This window comes from Musa acuminata, chromosome BXJ1-8 (assembly GCF_036884655.1).
Source record: "Musa acuminata AAA Group cultivar baxijiao chromosome BXJ1-8, Cavendish_Baxijiao_AAA, whole genome shotgun sequence".
NCBI lineage: Eukaryota > Viridiplantae > Streptophyta > Magnoliopsida > Zingiberales > Musaceae > Musa > Musa acuminata.
Window position 1 is genome coordinate 5,851,670 of NC_088334.1, and position 24,532 is coordinate 5,876,201.

General features: G+C 38.9%; 2 protein-coding genes across 5 annotated transcripts; both read left to right on the forward strand.

The window, feature by feature from the left end:
* Window positions 1–860: 860 nt before the first annotated feature.
* On the forward strand, window positions 861–19,801 carry LOC103994283 (mitotic spindle checkpoint protein MAD1). 4 transcript variants are annotated; one of them, XM_065078416.1, is made up of 17 exons: window positions 861–1,296; window positions 1,958–2,064; window positions 2,407–2,567; window positions 7,567–7,764; window positions 7,837–7,929; window positions 8,219–8,338; window positions 9,756–10,003; window positions 10,183–10,354; window positions 14,069–14,176; window positions 14,289–14,492; window positions 14,694–14,856; window positions 16,597–16,684; window positions 16,789–16,858; window positions 17,739–17,867; window positions 17,954–17,992; window positions 19,097–19,211; window positions 19,333–19,801. In XM_065078416.1, the coding sequence occupies exons 1-16, from the start codon at window positions 1,187–1,189 to the stop codon at window positions 19,184–19,186; spliced, it is 2,100 nt and encodes a 699-aa protein (XP_064934488.1). In that variant the 5' UTR covers window positions 861–1,186; the 3' UTR covers window positions 19,187–19,211; window positions 19,333–19,801. The 4 variants fall into 4 exon arrangements, 3 of the variants coding, with proteins under 3 accessions (XP_064934488.1, XP_064934487.1, XP_018686250.2); XM_065078415.1 differs by having other exon boundaries at window positions 1,965–2,064; window positions 19,587–19,801; XM_018830705.2 differs by having other exon boundaries at window positions 862–1,296; window positions 1,965–2,064.
* A 1,183-nt stretch (window positions 19,802–20,984) lies between these two features.
* Window positions 20,985–23,643, forward strand: LOC103993519 (protein NRT1/ PTR FAMILY 4.4). Its single transcript, XM_009413610.3, has 5 exons — window positions 20,985–21,352; window positions 21,445–21,662; window positions 21,743–22,186; window positions 22,264–22,352; window positions 22,427–23,643. The coding sequence occupies exons 1-5, from the start codon at window positions 21,226–21,228 to the stop codon at window positions 23,316–23,318; spliced, it is 1,770 nt and encodes a 589-aa protein (XP_009411885.2). The 5' UTR covers window positions 20,985–21,225; the 3' UTR covers window positions 23,319–23,643.
* The last annotated feature ends 889 nt before the right edge of the window (window positions 23,644–24,532 follow it).

The window sequence follows — 24,532 nt, forward strand, 5'->3', positions numbered from 1 at the left end:
CTAAAACGAATGATGTATTTTATCATTAAGATGGTGATTCTTGCTATATAATGTGATATTATTTTCATTTAAAATATATTGAAATGATTATTTTCCATAAGAAGCATAATTTTCTTATAAGAAGCATATACAAGCATCTTTTGTCATGAACTTAAATAAAATAGACTATAGTTATGAATATATTTATATTTTTAATATATATTTAAAGAAAATAACTTGAGTGAATGTACAAAATACTCTAAGTGCTTGGTAAATAATATATGAAAACTATATTTTAAATATGCATTGGTGTTATTATTATTATGTAAACTTATATTTCAAAATTTTATTAAATATTATGTTATGAATTTATCATTCTAATATTTTTAATATTTATTCAAAATAAATATATATTTTTTAATAAGAAAAATATAATCATACAAAATTTTTGTATAACCTAGATATATACTAAATAAAAAATATATTAAAAAAATAATACTATACTTTATAAAAAGACATAAATCATGTTAACAATCTTATGATTTTATATAATATCAAGTATTTTAAAAATAAAATTTTAGTATTATGTAAATGTTAAAATACCAATGCTATCTCATGGTAGCATTAGTATTTCAATATTTTTTAATGTAATATCTGAACAAAATATAATCTAAAATAATTTATCAAAGATAATAAATATAAAATATAATAAATCGTTGGAGATCCATTCACCATCCCTTGCTCATCGCATATCAACCGTCCATCGAAGACGACAAGACGTGTAGAGCCCGGAGAGGTGGATTTATCTTAAATGGATGGTTGAGATGTTGGCTGCGAGCGATCAAGGTGATTAATGACACAAAACTGGAGAGGACAGTCACTCACCGGTGCGGTTTAGCGCTTGAACTATCCGACCCGGCCTCGTTCCCCCATCAAAAGCATCGGGACGCCAGAGTTCAAATCCCTCGTCAGAACCGCGCTCCTCTGTCTCTCTCTCTCTCTCTCGCTCGCTCTCTCGATCGCAGCGCCTTGCTGCATCGCGTTCCATCGCCCAACCCTCGCGCTGCTGAAGCCACCGAGGGCAAGGACCAGACCGGAGGATCGAGAGGCAGAAACCCTAGTTTCTCCGCCGCGAATCCGGTGAAGAAGATGATCCTTCGTACCCCAGCTCAGAAGAAGAGGAGGCCCGATACCGTCCTCACCGACCATGAGAGCCCCGTCTCCGATCGCCGCCTCGTGCTCTACGAGGGTCCCGCGCCGGTTACCGCCGTCGACCCCTCCGATGAGATGGTCTGCACCTACCACTGCCGCCAGATGGTGATCTCTCCTCTTTAAGCCCGCCTCATTGTACTTTCTTTTCTGTTTTTGTCGATTTCCAATGATCCTCTCAATCGCTTTAAGAAGTTAGGCTGTTAGGGCTTCAACTCTCGAAATGTGATAGATTTCAAAGTCAGAAGAACGGAGGAGAATTTGTCACCTGGTACCCTTGTATGGCGGCATAGATCTTTCCTGTTTAAGTCTCACCTTCTAGTGATCTTTGTCATCTGTTTGTCGCTTTGGTTTCTGATCATCTTGTTAACCTCTTCAAGAAGTTAGAATGTTAGCCGCTTCAAGAAGTCAGAATGTTAGGGTTTCAGATCTTGTTTCCTTGTTTTAGATGTTAATGTATGCATAGTTTCTCAAGTGTTGAATTGTAAAACAAACTATTCTATGTGGAAAAATTAGTAAATGGGAGGGAAATAGGTTTCAAAATCAGAAGAAGACAGGAGAATATGCCATTTTTGATCACTTTTCATAGAGGTAACAACCGTTTGGATTATATGTAATTTCAGAAGAACACAATATGCACCTGGAATGAATCAAACGTTTTCTTAAGGATCTCTCATCCTGAAATGGTTTCCTTAATCAGATACAGAGGCTTACTGGACTTTTGACTGGTAAAGGACCCTCTCTTTGGATGGATAATGATTTTTTACAGCTGTCAGGTCAAGTCAGACTTTCTGGTGGCCCTGAATAATGCCGAGAAGCAAGTAGCTGAATATGAAGCCAAAATGGTGATGCTGAACAGCGAGTTCAGCCAAAGTGGTACGTGCAGTTCCTCCCTAAGGGCAGCTCTCTTTATTATATTAAAAGATTGATTTGTGAAAGGTTTGTCTTTATCAAGGTTATTGGTGACCATTGAATAAATGTCTTATCTAGCTTATGGTCTAGTGTCTTCTAATATGTTTTTTTTTGCTTGATAATTACTGGTATCTATGCTGTTATCTTTGCGCCCAATTTTAATCATGCAAGATCCATCAAGGTATATCTTGCTATTATGGTGGAAACTCTGTTGATTTTAGTCACAGAATGCATGAAAATGAATTTATCCATGTCTCATGCATATTAAAAGAATGAATAAGAGTGACTTTATACCTGCTGCTACAGAGGATGCAAGAAAGAATTATAAAGATCGTGTTTTGTCTTTGGAGCAAGAACTTGATGCATCAAAAGGGCGTGAACATGCATTACAAGAACGATTGTTGAAAGAGGTAGGTGATTCTATGGAGCGCTACAAGGAACAAGTAAAGCGGTGCTGTGAACTAGAGGTATGTTACTATACTGTCATAGTGAACTGAATTTATTTGATGTTTTTAATGTTTATGTGCCATTGTGTTTCAGTTATTGCTAGTTGCATACTCTAGATGTTTTTTGGTAAATGGATTTCAGTGTCTGTTCCTGTGATGCACGTATTCTATTTGATATTTTCTTATATTAACTTTTATTCATGGAGCTTCCCCGATCGTAGACGAGACTAGTCCAGTCCTCCTAAAAGTTCGGAGGTGTAAAAGGCCCTTATTGGACCGATTTACCCAGCTGGTTAATGATACGTAGGAACTGGCACATCTATATCACATCAAATGATCAAATAATAATAGTGAGTATTTAAGTGTCATCAACATCCAAGAAAATCCCAAATCTTTGTTATCGCTCCCTTCTTTTTCATGAGCCTATGGATGCCCCACATTCCATCACAACCATCAAGCAAAGAAGAGGAGAAACCTAAGAAGGGGAAGGTATGGAGGAGGAGAGGAAGAAGAATGAACACATAGGAAAAGGTCAAAGAAGAAAAGAAGAGATGGAGGAGGAAAGGAAGGAAAAAGAAAAAAAGAGTGGAAGAAGGAGAATATGAACATTGGAAAGTGAAGCAGCAAAAGAAGGGTAGATAGGAGCAAAGGAATGAAGAGCAGAGACTGAGACTGAGACGGCAAACAAGAACAGGAGGGAAAGGAGATGGAGGAGAAGAAGAGGGAAGAAAAAAGAGATAATATTGAAGAAAAAGTGAAAAAGAACCTTCTTTTTTTTTAAATAAAAATGTCATAACATGTTATTTTATGATGATGTATTTTATTAATTAGATGATATTATCAATTGACCCACTTTTTCAAACAATAATTAATTTAGTGAATTGAAGCATGACCATGACCTGTACGATTTTGATAACTATGATGGAGAAGGCTAGAGACCATAGCATTTAGCTTTGTGAATTGTCTACTGAGAGTAATGCTGTGTGGCAGCCGTTGCTGTCATTAGAGTTTGTCTTGGTAATTTGAATATGTTGATAAATCACTATTCTCTGATGTTGATACCTGTCTCACATATTTAGGTATCTGTGTGCTCTGAAATCCAGCTGTTTCAACATCTTACTGCAAGATTTTATTTCAGTTGGTACAAAATGAAGGAAGCAAGACAAAAATAGAAAATTTGTATGAAAAGAACTGGTTACTTTTTCCTGATGCTGATGCTCTTGTTGCTCCTTTTCCTTGATTCTCATTCTTTTCTTAAGTTGGTGCTGCTTCTAACTCGTGATTAGGGCAAAAGAAGCTTAATGATAGTATTACTCTCCAACTTCTCAATGTTAACTTGTGTGGCCCATCCTTTTACTGCACTAAACTTGGTGGTATACCAGCTTGGTTCGGCTGGTTTGGTTTGGTTTTAGCTGCAAATTGTGGCTTGCTAGCCTGTATATACATCCCATATCTTCAGTTTATGATGTCAGAACATGCTGATCCAGTACATGCTGCTTTACTGGATGCTTACCATGATTCTTGGTTCCTTGTTTTTGAATCATTTTGAGCATTGAGAATTTTTTAAGTTTTGCTTTTGGCTCTACATGGTGTAATTGTGCCAGTGATTTAAAAAGCGCTAATTGCCAAGATCCCAAAACTCCTAAGGCGTTAGGCACTAGTTCGAGCGAAGTGAGGCGCTTTAAAATATTAAAATATAAAAAATATATAATATAATTAATAAATTTAATTATTTAAATAAAAATATGATATTAAATTAAGAATAAAGATTAGCAATGTTAAAATCTAATAGTATATTATTAATCTAATAAATAAAGATTATTTTGAATATTAATTAATAATCTATTGTTAATAGTATATTTATTGTTAACAGTAGGGAAGAGTAGAGATCGAAGAAGTTACGGTGAGAAGCTAAGTTGCAGGCAGCAGATAACAGCGGAAGCTACAGAATCGCAGACAATAGGACGCAATGGACTCGTGGACAGCACGAGGCAATGGATAGTAGTAGCGGTAGCGGAGTCGTGTCGCGGACAGTAGCAGGCAGTTGACAGTAGCAGCGGACGACAACAGGCAATGCGGCAGTGGACAACAGCGGTAGACAGCGGAAGTTGAGGAGACTCGGTCGACAATAGAGGAAGACTCGGAGGCAACGAGAGAAATCGTCGGCAGTGGAGGCAGAGGGAGAAATCGTCGGCAGTGAATGTAGACGGAGAAATCGTCGGCGACGGAAACAAAGAGAGAAGCGTGCGTAGGGTTGGGAGTCGGGGTTGATATAATTGCGTGCGTTAGTTCGTTCAATCGAACCAACTAATGCAAATTTAAGCAGTTCGTTCACCTTATATCAACCGGGCACTCACTCGAAGTGCCTGGCGCCTGGGCTCGGGTGAGTGCCTCATTGAAGCGCACAACCTAACCCTTAAACGAGGCACTCGGGCCTCGCCTCGCCCGATTGCTTAGGTGAGCGCCCGAGCGCCTTTTTAAATCACTTATTTGTTCAGAATTTGGAATCATAACCATATAATCAAAAAGATTAGTTTTTATCTAACTACTTTATATATCTGTGATTCTGTTTATGACTCTTTCTTATGTCATATAATGGCTGTGTAAGGTGACCCAGTCTAGATCTTGCATTGGTGGGAATCTTGTGCACTGAGTCAATTTTTCTTCTTATATATATGGCAGATTCTATAATCATATAGTTATATAATTTAAAGGTCAGTCAGACCATATCGTGGACCAATTCTATAAACCAAAGAAAGCTGCAATGTATGCTAATCTGCACCAAAATTGATTGCAACATTGAGTTTATTCTGGGCTCAAGGAAGGTCCAGAATTCTGGATTTCTATTTCAGTTTTGTGTTCTCTCTTTTTTGGATTGTTTTTGTTATTTAATTGAGCTAGCATGCCAGTTTAGTGCAAGTAATAGGCCTGAGTAATTTGTCAGTTATCATGTAGAGGCTTTGTTCCCATGTGAGGTGTTCTATGCATGGTTTGCAATACCATATTGTACTGCTCGATATGGGCGGGACATACCGGTCCGATAGAGGACCGGTACAGGTGGTATATCGGTACACCTTAGTGTATCGTGTTGTCACGAACGATTGTTGCGCACCCGCAACAACTTTGTTCAACGAATCGTTCGTTGCTTTTGCATACTTGTACAGATGCTTGGCAAACCGCGTCAGGCAAAACTGCCCAAAAATGGCTTCGTTTTCGCGTGCCACGACCTGTTTTCTGCAGATCATAGTTGCACGCGAAACGTCAGTCATCTCAGCACCCTGGAACCCCTCGAGTGGCACTAGGGGTAGTGTCGGGCGTTGAACAATCTTCATAAGTTCACATGTTAACTTAACGGGAACTTGCCTTCGCGCCCGACACCCGATGAGTAGTTGTTTGTGGAATTGCAACTGTTTGTTCAACCTTCTAAAGTCATTGTTTTCTCTCTTGCACTCAAGGTGCTCGTTGAATTGCTTATAAATGTTCCCTCTTCGTGAGACATCGGGACTTGCCCGCCACTTATTTTCAAACTAATCAACTTGCTATTTTACAGGTCCTTCGGGACCTACACGAAGTTGCAACCAGGCTGACCCTTTGTGGACGCAAATATCACAAGAGCGCCTCTTGGCTTAGGCAATCCTAGCTAAGTTTGAGAAGTTGGCGCAAGGGTGCTTCACGACTTTGGCAACTCCAGCTAAATCCGTGACAACTACCGTAAGGGTGCCTCATGATTTAGCCAATTCTAGCTAAGTCCGTGACATTGTGGTATCAAAGCGGGCAAGCAATTCGAGTAAGCAACGAAGAAACTTCGTAATCTCATAACAAAGCATCGTGGTGAATTGAGCAAGACGGGGCAAGCCGGACCATTGCCCCATGTAGCCGCAATTGGGCTGCAAGTGCAAACTCGCTCTCATACTGTTGGAGCCACTCAGGAGGAGCGCAACATCGAACATGATGAGCGAGAAGTTGGCTACTCTCCGCAAACGGAGGAGGCACAATCTGGAGCACCAACTGGGAAAAAGTGTCACAAGGAGAGACTCACAACGGCAGAAACTTGCTTGGATGTTCTTGAAGCGAGTTTGGAGGAATTCTACCAAGGTCAACGAAGGCTTCTTTGGGTAGAGAGTTCGCAAGAAGAAGCTGAATCTCGAATCGACAAGATTGAGTCCTTAGTCGATCGATTGACGAAAGACACCAAAGACTTCGTGCAACATTTGCACGAAGTCGTGGCAGAACTCACTTCCAGAGTGACATTACTCACAAGGACACTAAATGTGGGAGGGAGCAACACTCGTGTTCTGTCGCCACAAAACTTGAGAGCACCTAAGCCTCAAAACTTGAGGTGCCAGGGACGCACCTGAGCCTAGCTCCTAACCTTTGAAATTTCTTATCAAATCCCTTATCTACAAACCTCAATCAGGATGCCCATGAACCATGTATAGCCTGTTTTTTGGTGCAAAGAAGTCTTAAATATCCTTGGAGATCATGATTCAGAAGTTCCTGATTGGGTTTGTCTGGAAACTCTATGTAGTATATGGTCCCCTTGTTCTCTCGTGTTTCAACTATTTATATAGTAGTCCTCTTATTCTTATTTTTATTTTCTGCATTCTGTTCTCTTTGCTTGTCAAAAGAATTAAGCCTTGTTTGCTTTCAATCTAAAAATAATTAAAGTTGAAAGACCTTCATTATAGTTTATATTTAGCCTTCTGGATTATTTTAAATTTAAAGTAAATCTAAGTTGAAAAACCTGCTGTAAAATTTATACTCTAGTTGTATCATTGTTCCAGTACTCTTATTTGATTTTCTTGGCAATAATCTAGCAGTTTTTTTTCTTGCTATAAGGTCTCACTAAGCTCAGAGGCTATCATTATGTTTTGCCCTACATCAGAAGTTCTACTGGCTGGCAAAAATATTGCTGAAGCCTATTACTTAAAAATGTTTCATTATTTAGTTATTTACTCTGCTTCTTATATATTTCTTGTTATTATGATGCAAGTTGATTGGTAGGTTTATTGGATTTCAGATGCAACTCAATAAAGAAATTGAGTCTCGTAAAATTGCTGAATTATCAATCACATCAGCTAATGAAAGATCTAGAGATCTGGAAGGGAAGCTTCAGAGGTTATCCGACAGCTCTGAGAGGGAGAAAAATATTCTCAAGAGACAACTTGAACATCTGCAAGATGACTCGAAGCTCTCTTCCTATAAAATTGCTGCTGATGTGTGTTTTATGTCGTACTCTGTCTGATAGTTTCTTTGTAGAAATCTGAATTTTGTTTTTAATTTGTTGCAGCTGGAGAGAATGAAGCTCAGAGCAGAAAATTCAGAAAAAGAGTCAGAATTGTTAAGAGAGCAGTTGAATGATTTGAGGATGCAGCTAGATGAGGTAACCAGTGTATTTCATGGTACTTTCATGTATGTAATTGCACTATATTATATGATAGCTATCATTTGGGTGCTATGTTGTTGTCATCATGTTTCTGGAAGTTTTGAACTGAATTCAGTGACATTAGCCAATTAAGATCAACTTGAAGCAGTCATATCACTGAACTTACTGTATTATGCTTGTGTCTGAAAATTGTAACTTGCATTAGCTGTCTTCTATATATTTCATTAGGAATATAACTTTTTTAGACAATATTTCATATAAATATGATGATGACTCTCTTAATCAGTGTCTTCATGAGAAGAGTGGACTAGAGCACAAGCTTGTAACATATGCTGCTGCTCCACAAGAAAGTACTTCTGAAGATGATAATTTAGTGAAGCATCTAAGAGAGCAGCTCCGAAACTATGTAAGTTGTGAATATATGTGCAACTATTAAATTGCCTGAGACATAACTGAGACTTGAGATTTTTTTGTGCTTTAATAAGTTTTCCTACATTATATCTAAACAATAAAGATGCCTTTTTTATGGTATGTTTGATGTACTTCTAACTTTCTTTTTTATTACTTTATAAGAGTTCACATTTGCGGTTTTAAGACTGTGTATGAGAACATGGGGATGACAATCATACATGCATCTTGGTACCTGAGACTGTAAGCTTGTTCAGTGCATATTATTAAGCAACAACAGTTACATAATATCTTCTTATTATAATAAGCTGTATCATTATTGTTTGCTTGATTTGTCAATGTTTTTTCCCCCTTCAGGCATGATGTTCGTGACTTAGTTCCATACTTTATAGAGATATAATATCCTCTTTGATGTGAGAACATTTTGATTTATTTTTTATTAAATAAATTTTATTAGTTTAGATTGCCTTTATAAATATCATAAGTTGTCACATGATAACGTCTTCTATGAAACTATAGATTGTGCAAATAGAAGAAAAATGATAGCCAAATAATAAAGAAACAGAGATATTTTTAGGGTTGATTGGAGATGCGAAAGAAAAAAGGAACAATATATGTCTTGGATTTGAAATAACATTTCATTCCTATAAGGAATTCTCTTCTTGACTGAAGCATTTATAAAGAAAGAGGCCCATTCATCAAATTTTTAGGAACAAGAAGAGTATTGTCAAAAAAATATAAAAAAAAAGGAATGAGGAAACATCTTGATTTGTGCGAAGTAATTTTCTTGGATGTATTCTTTCATTTTTTTTATTTTTTTGAACTTGGAAAGAGATTGTAATAGAAGACTATAGAATGATTACATGAATAGTACTTTTCCCACATTTTATGTAAATGGATTGGGATCACATTGTTTTTTCTGATGATGTAATTCCATTATCCATGTGTGAATTATGCATAGGTTTGAGATCGTGATTCTTGGTGGTTGAATTTTTAGCTATACAAGTCTGATAGTTATTTTTTCCTTTCTATCGTCTCCTTTAACTTCCATCATCATTTTTTGTCATTATTATCTTTGTCTTCCTCACTTTTCCCTTTTTTTTATTTTTAAATCCATAAAAAGAATTTATTTTGCCTTGTTATGTTCGTGTTGGGATCAGAGCATTTTGTCCTACAATATTACAATGGGCTGTATCACTGTGTTTATTTCACTTGATCCATCAATCGTTTCTCTCTTTGTTGATATTGTTAGAGAATTAGTTCCATAATTTACATTGTCTATAAGCCTTCCAAATATTTTGTGATGCTTTTGTATTTTGTTGGTCTTGTTTTTCTATTACTTGTACATCTTGCCAATTAATTTTCACCTTTACTTTGAATATTAGCTTTTTTCGTTCTTTTTTATTCTTTTGTAGGAGGCAGAAGTTCAAGAAGCTAGGAAATTGAAATCATATCATGTTAATACTGAGTTATTGAAGGAAAAACTATTAGAAGAAAAGGGGCGCAGGGAAAAGGCAGAAACTGAGTTATCTAAATTGCAGGAGGCCCAAGTTTATGCACAGAACTTGGAACTTGAACTTGTGTCTTGGAAATCATTGCTTGATGAGCTACCTGATGTATCAGCTGTCACTGATATACCCAAAAAATTTGCAGCTTTGCAAAAGTATGTTGAAATTCTTTACAATAATGAGTAATCTCAAATTCATTATCTAATTGTTGAAGCCACTTTTTGTGTGTTGAGTCGCTGTATGGAGCTTTGGACCATCTTATTTTCTGGTGCATTTATGAGGTTGCTCATTAACTTGTCTGTTTACATGTTTTACTGTCTCATTTGCTCATTAGCGAAACAATTCAAACCATGTTGGAGGTTGGTGAAACAAAAGCACATTTGAAACAGTTAGAGGTTGCTCTAGAGTTGGCAGAGGATAAAAGACAGCATGCTGAAAAGGAGTCTTCATTGGCTAAAGAAAAAGCTAGTAATTCTGCATTGGAGATCAGGCGTCTTGAGCTTATGGTATGTACCTATCTTACCAAGAAGACCAAGTAATTATTACTCCTAATATGATATATGGCAGTGTAACTGTTTTTTGACTGATACATGTTATCAGATTGCTTGTTTTGGTATATATCGTTTGAACTTGATAGTAAATATCACATTTCACACTGTCTTGTATATCAGGATCTGCTCTAGATTCAGTTAATTGGATTTGGATTTAATGGGAAGTTTGTAATTGGTCTGTTGGGTATCAAGTCTAACTTAGACTAAAAAGGATACATTTTATATAATTTTAGTCCTATTAGGTGTCTTTGCTAAGATATTTGGCTGTTTTTGTTTTTAGTTGGTTGTTCATCTTTTAGTGTTTCAAGTTGTTTATTGATTAATTGGCTCTTAAAGGAGCCATTCCAAATATATTTCATTTCTTTCCATCTTTGGGAAATTGGGTTCATTCAAAAGTATGTTGGGTACATTGTTTGATTGTTTACTGCTACGAAATGGGTCATTCATTATACTATTTCAGGAAAAGAAAAGAAAAAACTAGCAACATGACTTACGTTCTATATTATGTTTACTTGTCAAATTTCCACCTTTTTTCACTTCAATTTCCCTCTTTTATTTTTAATCTTCTAAAGCTTCTGCTGCTATATTCAAACCATTTATGTTGTTTTCTGCTTCCCGCAATATATTACCTGTGTGTTGCTTGCGTTGTAGGGGACACCTAGTGGTGATTATGAACGGGGATAAATATTTCTCTGTTTTATATGGTCCTCTCTAATCTATTGGTGTTATCGATATCCTTTGTCATTATGTTGGTGCAATGTACCATATAGGGTGTCTCAAACATATGTCCACAACTCTCCATCAGGGTCTTGCTGGTCTTCTAAATTTGTGCATCACTATTAGTGATCTACTGCACCACACATAGCTCTTCCATCTCAGTCACTCACATCCCATGATGCCCATGTAAAGGAAGGATCTAGAAGAAGTAGCACAAAGTTTGTTTATTTCTTAAGCAATCCTCTAATGATGATTAAGCTATGGTTCAAAAGATCAGCCTATTTAATTGGTGTCAGGATAAGCTGGAGCCAATATTCATAAACCCTAAAAGAATCAGGATTGGTCACTTTGGGGTCCCATATTGACTAGAATCTGGGTATGACTTATCTACGCTGCCAGTTTGAGTTCCAGTGGTTTGTGCTACCTCCTGGTGGCTGCTAATTGCTGCTTTGTGGCATTTTTAGGTAGGGCTTCTGTCAAGGTTAAGAAATGTAAGGCTGCGTACATTGACCCTCCCCAGACCCCGCATTAGCAGGAGTCTCGTGCATTGGGTACGCCATTTTTTCTGTGAACCCTTCGGTGGCAAACGCTAGTGAAAGATGTAGTCCTTGATGAGTCAGACAGTCGCTTTTAGCACTCAGTAACAAACAATAGATAGAAAAAAAAAAGACTTAAATACAAGATTTATCATAAAGATTGATCTTTGCTTGGTTTTAGGTCCGGCCAAACACAACTTTTTATTGTCCTTACAAACAATATCTTTTATAATCTTTAAATTATTATATTACTTAAATAGAATATACTTTTTATTTTTTTCTCTAAGTAACTTCTTTGTTCTTCAGAGACAATTTTTTTTAACAAATTCTTGATCTTCACAATATTTTTTTTCTTAAACTATTTTTGTTCTAGTTGGTAATGATTCTCTATTCATTATTATTTAAACACATTATGTTTTTTATGTTTTCATTTGTTCATTTTTCTATTAAATAGTTTCTTTTTCTCTAGTATATTTATATGTTCCCTTTGCTATTCTTTACCTGATTAAAACATGCATAATATAGTAAATAACTACCAATAAATAGTATACTATAAATCTATAACATGTTATGTAAATTATTCTTTATAGAAGAATTTATGTATGGTAATGAATTTAAAAATGACATGACATAGGTTCATTTAATAATGCTTGCACATGATGATTAAATAAAAGCATATATATTGAATCAAATGTCCATAATAAAATTGTGCATGTACATCAACAGAGACAAATGTCAAAGTTTCTTTAGCTCCAATTATTTTAATGCTTCAACTGAATGCTAACAGAATGTATTTTGATTAAATTTCAATATTTTGGAGTTTCTCAATGTTATATTATTTTTCATTTCTAATAAATTCTAAATACTGATTTCTGTTTTTTGCTGAAACCTGCTCTTCCAATTTGCACCACATAATCCAGGATCTTTTTCCCCCATTGGTAGATCCTAATTTTCTAAATCTTAGAGCAAGCGTGCACAAGGCCAAAAAAAGAAAAACACATCTTAGGGCCACATACATGCATATGTACAAGAAAGATTAAGTTCCATCGGCATATATGCAATAAAAAAAAAACAGTGGGAAAAATACTAGAAATACCTGCTGCCAGCCACCACTTTATAGCTGGTCTTTGCTGATTGATTTGTAGGGTTAGCCCGTGATCAACAATGAGGCGAGGTTTGCAGGGCCACTCTATTGTTGGATCAAATTAGGTTTGAATCATCACATAAAAAGGTCTGTGTATGACGTCGGTCACAGCCATGAGTGGGTTAAATGGTTGAAATTGACCAAGTTTTGTGTGGTTTATGTAGTCCTGTATGTTGTTAAGGCCACTGGAGTAGGTACTGCCTTGTGTGTGTTGGAACTGATTTTACTATGTAACAGCCATACAATTATGTTGATTACTTGGAGTGTAGTAAGCTAGACTATTTGCACAGACCTTAGGCATATGAAGGTTTAAACATAATGTAACACCTCGATTAGTCCCACATCAGAAGTGGACAATACTAAGATTGGTTTATTTGATGAGTGTACTACTATCAACTTCGGCTTAAACATTTTGGCTAGTGGTTTGGGTCAAACGAAATTTGATAGGCCAGTTAGCCCATCAGGCCCAGGTCGTGACATTTGGTATTAGGGCTACCCTAGTATTTGGGCATGGTGAGGGAACTCGAGTAGGAAAGGACTACCCATGGATATAGTCAGAAGACTCATCACAACGTGGAGCTACCACTGGGCTAGGTCTCACATACACCATGCTAGGATTTAATCTGGCTAAGCCGGACCTTGACAAGGATGTCAAGCTTTTGAATGGGGGAGATTGAAAAATCTCGATTAGTCCTACATCGGAAGTGAACAAGATTAAGATTGGCTTATAAAGGTCTAATGAGTGTACTATTATCAATTTCAGCTTAAGCATTTTGGCCAGTGGTTTAGGTCAAATGAAGTTGATAGGCCAATTAGCCCATCAGGCTTGGGTCGCCACACATGGCTTGGAGTATCCTACCAGTCGTAGACTGGCATCTTTTTGTGTCCATTTTGTTCTTTGCCACCAAGTGTACCTTCATGTTCTATACAACAAAAGAAATTTGTGGGTGCATGTTACTTATAATACTTATTATGTAATACTCATTGAAAGGACATGATAATAGGTTTATACCTCTGTTCCATGCTTGATGTACAGAGTGCAAACATGCAGAATGTTTTCAAATTCTATCCTGGTGAAACCTCATTTTTGGACATAAGTGTGGACCTGCTTATTTGCTGTTGCTTGGGAAAAAGTCATACCATATTTATGTCAATGCCTTTGTGCTTGAGATGCCTCTTGTTGTTATCCAGTTTTGTCTCTGTATATTTTGTATTTTATATATGAGGTTAATGTATTAGTAACTGTTTGATATTTTCTTTTTGAAATAACAGCTTTCTTCTGTAATGGAAGAAAGAGATAGGGTGAAAAAGGAAGCTATCATGTTAAGTAAACAGAAGATTGGGAACGAAGGTGGACTATCAACTGAATCATTAGTCAAGGTTAGGCTGCATGCGTCTTGTTTTTTGAAGTTATCAAGGGTCTTTATCTTAATCTCTTAATGAACTTAATCCTTCAGTATTCACACATTACTGCTATTTTTGTAAACTATAGGATATGGAGTCATCTCTTGTTGAAAGGGAAAACACGATCAAAGAACTGGAGAGTAATATGCATGAACAGCGAGAAATGGTTCATCGTCTACATGATGAACTTAAGCTATTGAATGAACAGCTAAGTACTGAAAAAAGAAAAGTTAAATCTTTGGAGCGGGAGGGTGATCGGTTACGTTCTGAGATATCTTTACTGGAGTCAAAGGTAAGAAAAAAGATTATTTCTTGCTTTAGCCAGGTTCTTTGGTGTTGGTTTTCCCTTTTCTTTTTTGGTTCTGTATCTGCTTATATTGGTACTTGGTAATATATAAATTATGTTGCCACTGCATTTTAGTATACATAAATCAAGAACCAGGTTTTAACCAAGAATAACTTGTACCTATTAAAACTGGTACTTCTAACACAGCTGGGACATGGTGATTATTCTGCCGCAAACACAAAGGTGCTGCGCATGGTAAATACGCTAGCAGTCGATAATGAAGCAAAGCATACCATAGAAGCACTGAGGGCTGAGCTGAAAAGAACACAGGCAAAGCTACAAGCTGTTGAAGAATTGAAGGGACAGTCTGGTATAAACTTGTCATTTTAATGAGTAAGAACTTAAGCCAATTATTAAAGTAGGCATTCATTTCGTTTTGTGTTGTCTTGTGTTTCTTATATTGTGTTTTTCTGTGTCTTTCCTGATTTTTGCATCTCCCAATCCATAATTGCAGTCTTGGTGGGTTTGAACATGTAAGAACCATAATTCCTGATGTGTGTTGTCATTTATTGACAACTGGAATAACCACATGATCCATTGTACTTTATGAGTTGATCTTCATGAATCTGGAAAGTTTCAGGCCTATAGCTACTAGTATTTTGTGAGTTGCCTACAGATAGATCGAAGCACAGGATGTTCTCCGGTCTGGTTCTATATTGTAAAGCAGCAGGCTTAGGGTTGGGACACAGATAGGTGCTCCTCGTGACTCGTGCTGCCACCTGCCTCACAGCAGGTCCACCCACCATCTGTTGCTGCTGGACCTCCTGGTGCTTCTCCTTCTACGTCTCCTATTCTCCTCTTCTTCGCTTTTCTTCATCATCTCCTTTTTCCCTTTTTTCTCGTCTTTGTATCACAGTATATACCGGTGTATCCTATGCTGGTATGGATCAGACCCATGTTGGTCCGACCATGGTCTGGCATGGATCCAGTACACAAGATTTAGAATCTTGGATTGAGGCATTGCATATTTGTTTATGGAACATTGATCTGTTACATGATTTTTTTAAGCTGCTCTACTGAACCTTTTGTATAATTCCATGACAAATTGCTCTTTGTTATGTGCAACTGCCTGGTAGCAGAAAACTGGTATGCATTTAGAGAATATTATTTTACTTTGTCTGTCATCGTTGTTTACTATTAGTATCATTTAATGAAAATTATGAAGAGTAATTATGCACCATAATGATCATCCAAAGCTTCTTGTCCAGCATAAATTATCTATGTTCTGTGGTGTAGGGTTACAATGCTTCAATAACTGAACTAGGCTGATTAAAAATATGGATTGCAACACATCACATTAATTTATTTTAACTAGGAGATTCAGTTCTGAACTGTTAGGATTAGAAATAACATAATTTAGATTTCTACTCATTTCAACTGGGGAATATTTAAGTTGTTATCATGCCTGATAAATTTAGTATAACTTCAATACATTGCTGCTTCCAGATTGATGCATGTTCATTTCTGCGGTTACCATTTTGATTACCGTCAGTCAACATAAAAAAGAAAGATCATGCCACTGCAAGGCAGTTTTCACAGGTCTGAGCCATGGTTGGTTCACTTTCACTATCTAGTTCAAATAGGTTTACTATCCAGTACAATTAATGTACGGTGCATGTTTGATCGGTGTATATAGGTGCGATGGGCAGTAAACCTACCGCCTGGTACATGCACCTGTGAGATAATTGTCTCTTCTTTTTTCCTTTGCTTTCCTTCCCTCTCTCTCTCTCCCCCCCCACATCTCTCTTCCTCTCCACCTTGCCAAGTCACTGCCTTTTTTTCCTTCCTGTCACATGCTGCCACCATCACTTGCTCCCAGTGTGTGTTGCCACCTTCTCCGCACCTGCCTCATCACAGCATCCTCCTCGTCCTCTATGCTGCTGTCATCTCCTTCAACTCCAGTGGCTGGACTCGTAGTGGTCTGCACTTGTTGGTACACCCACTGCACTAGTACCTGAACCAGTCTGCACAAGGACTAGCAAGACTGCACTACTAATAGCCTTTTCTTTTTCCTTATTCTGTTTACCTAATGGAGTTATATGCTTTGCAGATGCCACCAATATCATTGATGGAGGCATACCTGAAAAACTAGCACAACTTAAAGGTCAGATTGCAACACTTGAGAAACGTGAAGAGAGGTGATTGGAAGATTGGTCCATATGAACATGTTCAGATTTTTAATATTGTTATCATCATCATTGTTATGGGGAATTATTATAACTGTGTGCTATGTACAAAGCAGATACAAGGCAGTTTTTGCTGAGAAAATTTCAGTATTTAGAAGAGCCTGTTGCTTGTTGTTTGGATATAAGGTAATATCCCAATTATATGGAAGAATTCAAATGATTACATGTATATCTGTTGCTGTCTATTCAATCATACCAGATGTGGAATCTGTCAGTTTGTTATTTATTCCTTGATTGTCAGTTTAGAAAATTTGTTATTTGGATTTTTTAATCTTTTTTTAGTAAGGCATATGTTCTTAAATATATCAATTTGTTCATGTTTGTTATAGCAGGTAGCAATCGATTACTCCCACCATTTTCTTTTTGTTGTACAATGTTTTCTTTTTCTTTTTTTTTTCAATTCCATTTCTTGATTACTAAGCCAGAGTTTTAATGGTTAGGCTTGAAATGAACCCATGTTGATGAAGTAGAAACTTGGACCAGATTTAGTGCCATCAGCCTACTGTACTTTCTTCCACAGCTGTTTCTCACATTTTCCATGCTGATAGCAGTATTAAAATTTGATACAAAATGCAATTTTGTTGGTGATATTACCTATGCAGCTATGTTCATATTCTATCTCAGCTAAATTATATCTACTAGTACCTTATCATTTATGGGTTGCATGATCCTGGAAAGGATAGCTGGATTCTTTCAGGATTTGAAGCTCTCTTTTTGGTCTTTACTTGGAGCTTATGTCTGGTGCTCTTTGATGTTGATGTTCATTTTAGGCAGAATAACTAGTATTATTCATCCTATCTCTACTCTGAGTCCCTTTCAAACCCCTGTGAATAGTATGATCTCCATGGTGCATCTTTTACAGCTCTGTTTTAACCTGCTTTTAAGTAAACTCAGTGTGTTCAATTTTCAAATGTTATTTTCTTATATAATCTATTAACCTACAATGCTGGATCCATAGTTCTGGTGTGAAGCATCTTATTGGCCTTCTTATGTTTTGTCTTTTTAGATCGTAATGGATGATCAACACCGGCCTGATGGAATTCCTGTCACACGGTTCACACTGCAATCTATATATGCTCAAAGTGATGATGAAAAGCTGGAATTTGAATATGAATCAGGAAATACAAACATATTGGTATGAATATTATCTACCAAAATGATGTAATGCTGCTATACTGTCACTGGTTTGTTTGAACCTGGAATTGGATTTTGGTGATATAGGTTAATGACTACTCTTCTCAACCAGAGATATGTCATCAGGTATGCATGAGTTTAGTGTTCATTGTACTAACTTCTGTTTAGTCATTTGTTATTGAGTCTTGGAAGCAGCCTTTTTTGCATGCAAGGGTGAAGCTCCATGTAAACCATCTCTAGGTCCTGCACCATCAGGACCTTCATGCACTTGGCCTTTTCTAAAAAAAATATTTTAATGATTATTATGCTACTTTGGTTGCAAAAAAATGATTGCAGAAACACTCAAGCTTTACTTATGACTTACATGAAATGATGCCCTCTGACATCCTTTTGGTTTAAGCTTTGGAAAGGCTGCCTCTATACAAGCAAGTCATATTCACCTTCTTCTACAATATAAATTTATTTAAATTTTCTGGTCCTTGTCTCATATATTGTGCTAGCTGACACCCTGATCCTATCCCGATCTTTGCATTAAAAGTTATGTTTGAACTTGATGTTTTTCTTATGATGATTACCCTTTTTTCCCTAACCATTTCTGGGATACTCCTCTTATGCTTCCCTAATCGTTTTGATATGCTCAACTTTGTGGTGGAGTATAGCCAACACAAAATTTGGTGTAGTTTTAGGTTTATATTGGTCTGAACTCCATATTCCTTGAACTGTTACATATTATATATGCACTTTATGTTAGATAAGGGCACTTGGACAGTGAAGTAATTGGTGCATAGGTGAACAGAACTCTGCTATCAGGTAGTAGAAAGATATGGAATTTGGTAACCATTAGTAGGCAGAAGTGCTGCTGATTATCAGGAGAATTAATTGGAAATAAAAGAACTGCAGCATTTGTTTGGTATGGTTGAATTTGCTGGAAAGATCCACACTTCCTCTTTTGCAAAAGCAGTGCATTCTTAGTTCCTTTTTGCAATATAGAGTTGCCCTTTTTTATTTTGACGTAGTGAAAAGTCTCTTTTTAAAGTGTAGATTTGCTGTGTCTCTGATCCTCTCTGTATAGAGTAGATCCATGAGGCCGGTATCATGAGCTTCAAAGGTTTTTAAACAGCAATTATTTATGCCTTGCAGTTTGTTGGTTTTATAATACAGGATATGTTTATTTATGGAATTCCATTTGTACCGAAGGGCATTTTGACTAGGTTTTGTTCCATTTTGCAGATTGAGATATTTATAAAGAAGATGAATTCGATACCTGCATTCACGGCTAACTTGACAATCGAGTCATTCAATAAGCGGACCTTGAGTTGAAGCCCTTACATCGTGGATGGAGATGGTCAGTAATATTCACTTCTCTGTTCTGACAGATGAATTTTTAAGCACAATCAATCTTTTTCCAATTTCATTTTGCTTTTTGCTTTTTTTGCATGAATATGTCTGTCAATATTCAAACTCAGACTGAACTATGAGATAGCTGAAAAACTATGAAGAATATCAAGTGGTTCATGACCCTCTTTCCATTTGGTTTCCTCTAACACGCTAGAAGTGACAAACATATGAAGAAGTGGATGGACGAGGAGACCGCTTCTTTTTCGTATTCACAGGGTCACCTTTTTATTTGCTCGGGCATTCTCTGTCATAAAATGTTCATGTTTATGATGCTTTTCGTGCAAGCTATCTGAACGCTACGTCAGATTTGCTGCTTGTGCAGATGATAATTCACTTTCCAGTTTGAGCAGCTTAGATGGCGCAGTAATGCTTGGCCGTTCACCCCGTCTCGACAACTGCATGCCTCCCATTGTGTTTTTGTAAATAATCGTGTAGGTGGTCAAAGTTAAATGAACCACCACTATTACTGCATCGAGCGTGTATAATCCGGAAGTAATTTGAACTTTCAAGATGGCTTTTATGAGTTGACGTTCTCTATGGCCAAGAGATCGGTTTCAGCAATTACGTAGCGTGCTGCTCCGGTGATTGCATTGGGCCGTTCGAAGATACTTGTTAATGGTGGTGGTGTTGGTGGTGGGATGTGTCTCCCACATCAGGCAATCCAACTGCATAATATTCAAAACATATCATGCACAGGTTGACCACTTGGGAGCTACATAAAGTAGTCGTCTCTTCATATAGCGCCCCCACTTTACTGCTGCATTAATTCCACCACCAGATTCGATGCAGGTTTCCTCGGCATTCAGTAATATCTTCTATTCCTATGTTGTCCGTTCTTAAAAGTTCTGTTCTTGTGGACAAGGAGACAAAATCCAGAGGCGAGTGTCCGCTCCAACTTTCCATCTCCATCACCCTGTGGAGTCATGCTGCCCGGGAATACTCCGATTCAACAGAAAAAATTTGAGGTATCATTTTGACCGGGACAGCTGCCCTCGCCAGCATATTCCTCGATCAACTCACTTGCGATCGAGTCACGACCACGTGGACAAATCACCATTAAACTCCCTTTTGGATGATGGGATGGCGACGTCCCAAATCGTGCACTGACTGAGACGACCCAGCGGCTGTGGAGTGCAGCAGAAGCCATGACGATGGTATGGTTGCCCTTTTGACCTTTCAAGTTGCACCGCAACCCCGCGAGTGGGCACCGGGCAATGAATCGTATCGGTGAGACGACTTCGCCACGCTCCAGTGGAGGAGGGTTGATGATGGTGTCCCCCTCTTAGGCTTTCCAACCCTACAGACTTACGTGACATCACCCAGTTGGTGGCACTTAAGAAGTAGAACATGGCGTTCACTTTTTGGCCAAGGAACCCTTAGTTGCCAACCGAAAGAGAACGAGACAGGATAGCATTCACCATTGCTAGTTTACTCTAATATGGTCGATCCTTATGCACGATGCTCCATTATGTCCGCGAAGACACCTTTTTTTATGTCTTTTCCGCTTGCCTTGAGAAAACTTAGCTTAACCAGGCTCAATTTTCAACATCAAGCTTTACATCTCGTCCTTTTTGTTGCCACCACCTCGACCCTCTGTAGATGCTATACGTACATGTAACCACCATATCCGCACAGCCAGCAGCTGATTCTTGCATGCAGTAGATGCAGTCTTTGTGTACTTGCATCTCTTATACTAGCTTGTGGGAAGGTCCAACTTATTGGAATGTCCACCAAAAGATGACATTACAAAATTTGATTAGCGAGCAGCACTACCCAGTGGCTGTTTTCAAGCTCATCATTCTCCTCTCCACGATGCCCTCTCTGGTAAACAATATAAATAGCGGAATCGAGCTGTTTAGGATTTACCCTGGTTGTGTTGGGAACGACATCTCCTTCTCTTTTCTTGGTTGAGTTTGGTTGTAAGCCTCCGAAGAGCGTCTCGGTGCCTGTGAAGCTAAGACATGGATGCTCAAGCAAGGCACAGCGTCGGTGAGGAATCCATGCATGCCGTGGTCTTCCTCGATTGGAAGGGCAGATCCTGCATGCCCACCAAGCATGGTGGCATGCGTGCTGCTGCCTTCTTGTTAGGTCTCTCTCTCTCTCTCTCTCTCTCTATCTCTCTATCTATCTAATCTAATCTAATCTGTCTATACTCGAGTTTTGTTCTTTCTTTGCTGCAGGACTTCAAGCACTGGAGATGATGGCCATTGCAGCTGTAGGCAACAACCTCATAACCTATGTGTTCAACGACATGCACTTCCCTCTATCCAAATCCGCAAACATAGTGACCAACTTCATAGGCACTGTGTTCCTTCTCTCTCTGCTCGGTGGATTCTTGTCAGACTCTTATCTTGGGAGCTTCCGCACTATGTTGGCTTTCGGCTTCGTCGAGCTTTCGGTATGTCTTCTCACTTCAACTGCATGTTTCAGGTTCCAAACACAACCAACTGAACAAGCTTTTTCTGTTGTCGATGTCAGGGCTTCTTACTGCTCACGGTGCAAGCACACCTCCCCCAACTGAGGCCTCCTCACTGCAACATGATGTCGGAAGGAGGCGATCGCTGCGTGGAGGCCAAAGGATTCGAGGCACTCGTATTCTACACTGCACTCTACTTGGTGGCCTTGGGGAGCGGCTGCCTCAAACCCAACATCATCTCTCATGGGGCTGACCAGTTCACCAAGGACGATCCCAACCACTCCAAGAAGCTCTCGACGTACTTCAACACCGCATACTTCAGCTTCTGCGTCGGAGAACTCATCGCTCTAACAGTTCTTGTCTGGGTCCAGACTCGGTCGGGAATGGATGTCGGCTTCAGTTTGTCGGCCGCCACCATGGCCGCCGGCCTCATTAGCTTGTTCTGTGGCATGTTGTACTACAGAAACAAGCCCCCACGGGGGTCCCTTTTCACCCCAATTGCAAGAGTAAGCTCTGTTAATTCCCTGTCACTGTTCTATCGGCAAGCCATTCATGATCGCTTAAGCTGTTGAACTTGTGGCAGGTTCTTGTGGCAGCAATCATCAAGAGAAAACAAGTTTCCCCCAACACTAAGCTGCTTCGTCAAGGCAGCGTCCACACCGAAAAGTTCAGGTTAGCTCGAATTCTTTGTCCACCATCCTTTGTTCTATTGAATTCTGAGACAAGTTTGTCCCAACCATTTCCAGGTTCTTGGACAAAGCATGCATGCAGATCCAGGGAGTGGCCGACAGGAAGCAGAGCCCATGGACGCTGTGCACGGTCGCCCAAGTCGAGCAGGTGAAGATAATCCTCTCCGTGATCCCGATATTTGCATGCACCATCATCTTCAACACCATACTGGCCCAGCTCCAGACCTTCTCGGTGCAACAAGGAAGCGCCATGAACACTCAGGTCACCGAAGCATTCGAGATCCCCCCTGCTTCCCTGCAGGCCATCCCCTACCTCATGCTCATCGTCCTTGTCCCCCTCTACGAGATCGGCTTCGTGCCGCTCGCTCGAAGGTTCACCAAGACGGACTCCGGCATCTCCTCGCTGCAGCGCATCGGCTTGGGCCTCTTCACCGTGACGTTCTCCATGGTCTCAGCCGCGCTGGTGGAGAAGAAGAGGCGAGAGCTTGCCGTTGGCTCAGACAAGCAACTCTCCATCTTCTGGATCGCACCACAGTTCCTCATATTCGGCGTCTCGGAGATGTTCACAGCCGTGGGTCTCATCGAGTTCTTCTACGAGCAGTCCATGGCCGGGATGCAGTCCTTCCTCACCGCCATGACCTACTGCTCCTACTCATTTGGGTTCTACCTCAGCTCTCTCCTCGTCTCCCTGGTGAACAAGGTGTCATCCGGAGCTCACAGGAGTGGGTGGCTCAGTGACAACAACTTGGACAAGGACAGATTGGACCTCTTCTATTGGCTCCTTGCAGCACTCAGCCTCGTCAACTTCGTCAACTACCTGTACTGGTCCAGATGGTACTCATACAATCCATCTGCAGACTCTGCTGCCATCAACCTGCCCTGTGCCGAGGAAGACTACAGCAGCTTCACCTCCTCAAAGCTCATGGAAGCTCAGAATATTCCACTCTAAAAGAACCATTAAGTCCACAATACCCTCTTACTAATTATTCCTCTAACTTTTTAGCACTGCACCCAACTTAGTGGTGGAATGATACTGCTCTTTATCATGCTTTGCTTCCTTTAATAATTGAGTACTGTCCCACAATAAAAGGAGTGTTCAAAGCAAGTTAGGTCTAATCCCATTAGGAACATCCACTAACCTTTGTTTTCCTTCCATGACATGTTATAGTGATGAGAAGGAACTAAAGTTGGATGACCAGTTGGAAAGCACAGCAGAGTGCTGTGTCTCAGTTGCACCAGAAAAGCAAAATGGGAGTGGAGTAGTAGACCTTTAATCTCATATTACTTTAATCAAACAACAAAGAAAATTGACATTATTCAGTGATCAGAATACAGTTTGTTTTTCTACTCATGTGATTTATACAAAGAAACCACTGAAAGCAACTCAAAGTCTGTCAATCCTTCATGCAGTCTGTCTTTGGTAAACTCTGTCTAAGATATGCTGACAAGAAGATAAAAGAGATTTACATGCAGATTGGAGAAATATGTAGAGGAAGGTGTCATGATACTCTAAATTCTTGATGGATCAAAATGGAGTTTCATGCAACTAAGAATCTACTTTCTGATACCAACCTACTAAAGGTTGTAGATTTAAGCCCTAATGCAAACCTACATTTCCAAGAAAGTGATGTTGTTCTGATAGCTGGTGGTTTTGATTGCTTGTTACTGCAAACCCTTAAAAGAAGTCAAGTGTCATGATTTAAGATGACAAACTTCATATTATCAAATGGTGAATCTGAACCCATAATCTTTAGATAGGATCAGTGGAAGTTCTTTAGGGCTTATGGAATCCTTGAGCTATGCAGGCCATGCACAATAATTTACTGTGTTAGTGTGGTTTTATGATAGCTTTGGCTTATGGAATCCTTGAACTAATGGTTGGTGACAAGTTCTGTAACATCTGAGAGTCCCCAATCCATACAACACTCTGCACCATTTCACACACACAGCATGAGCCAAGCTCACAACAAATGTCTTGCGAGATGATCCCATTCCCATTCATTTTAGTATTGCCATTGCCAATTATTATCATGTGTCATTTTCTCAAACACCTTGTCATTTATCGGTTCTTGCACTTGCGTCCATCAACCTCTGCCAGCAGAGAAGCAAATCATGGTAGAAATCGCTTCACATCGCCATGCTGTTTCTTCCTCATCGTTGCTC

Bases quoted from the DNA above. Each gene is read 5' to 3' on its own strand.
- LOC103994283 (XM_065078415.1), top strand. From the start codon at position 1,129: ATGATCCTTCGTACCCCAGCTCAGAAGAAGAGGAGGCCCGATACCGTC. The intron at 2,065-2,406 runs GTACGTGCAGTT...CTGCTGCTACAG, and splicing joins CAGCGAGTTCAGCCAAAGTG to AGGATGCAAGAAAGAATTAT. The intron at 10,355-14,068 runs GTATGTACCTAT...TTGAAATAACAG, and splicing joins TCAGGCGTCTTGAGCTTATG to CTTTCTTCTGTAATGGAAGA.
- LOC103993519 (XM_009413610.3), top strand. From the start codon at position 21,226: ATGGATGCTCAAGCAAGGCACAGCGTCGGTGAGGAATCCATGCATGCC. The intron at 21,353-21,444 runs GTCTCTCTCTCT...TCTTTGCTGCAG, and splicing joins TGCTGCTGCCTTCTTGTTAG to GACTTCAAGCACTGGAGATG. The intron at 21,663-21,742 runs GTATGTCTTCTC...TGTCGATGTCAG, and splicing joins TCGGCTTCGTCGAGCTTTCG to GGCTTCTTACTGCTCACGGT.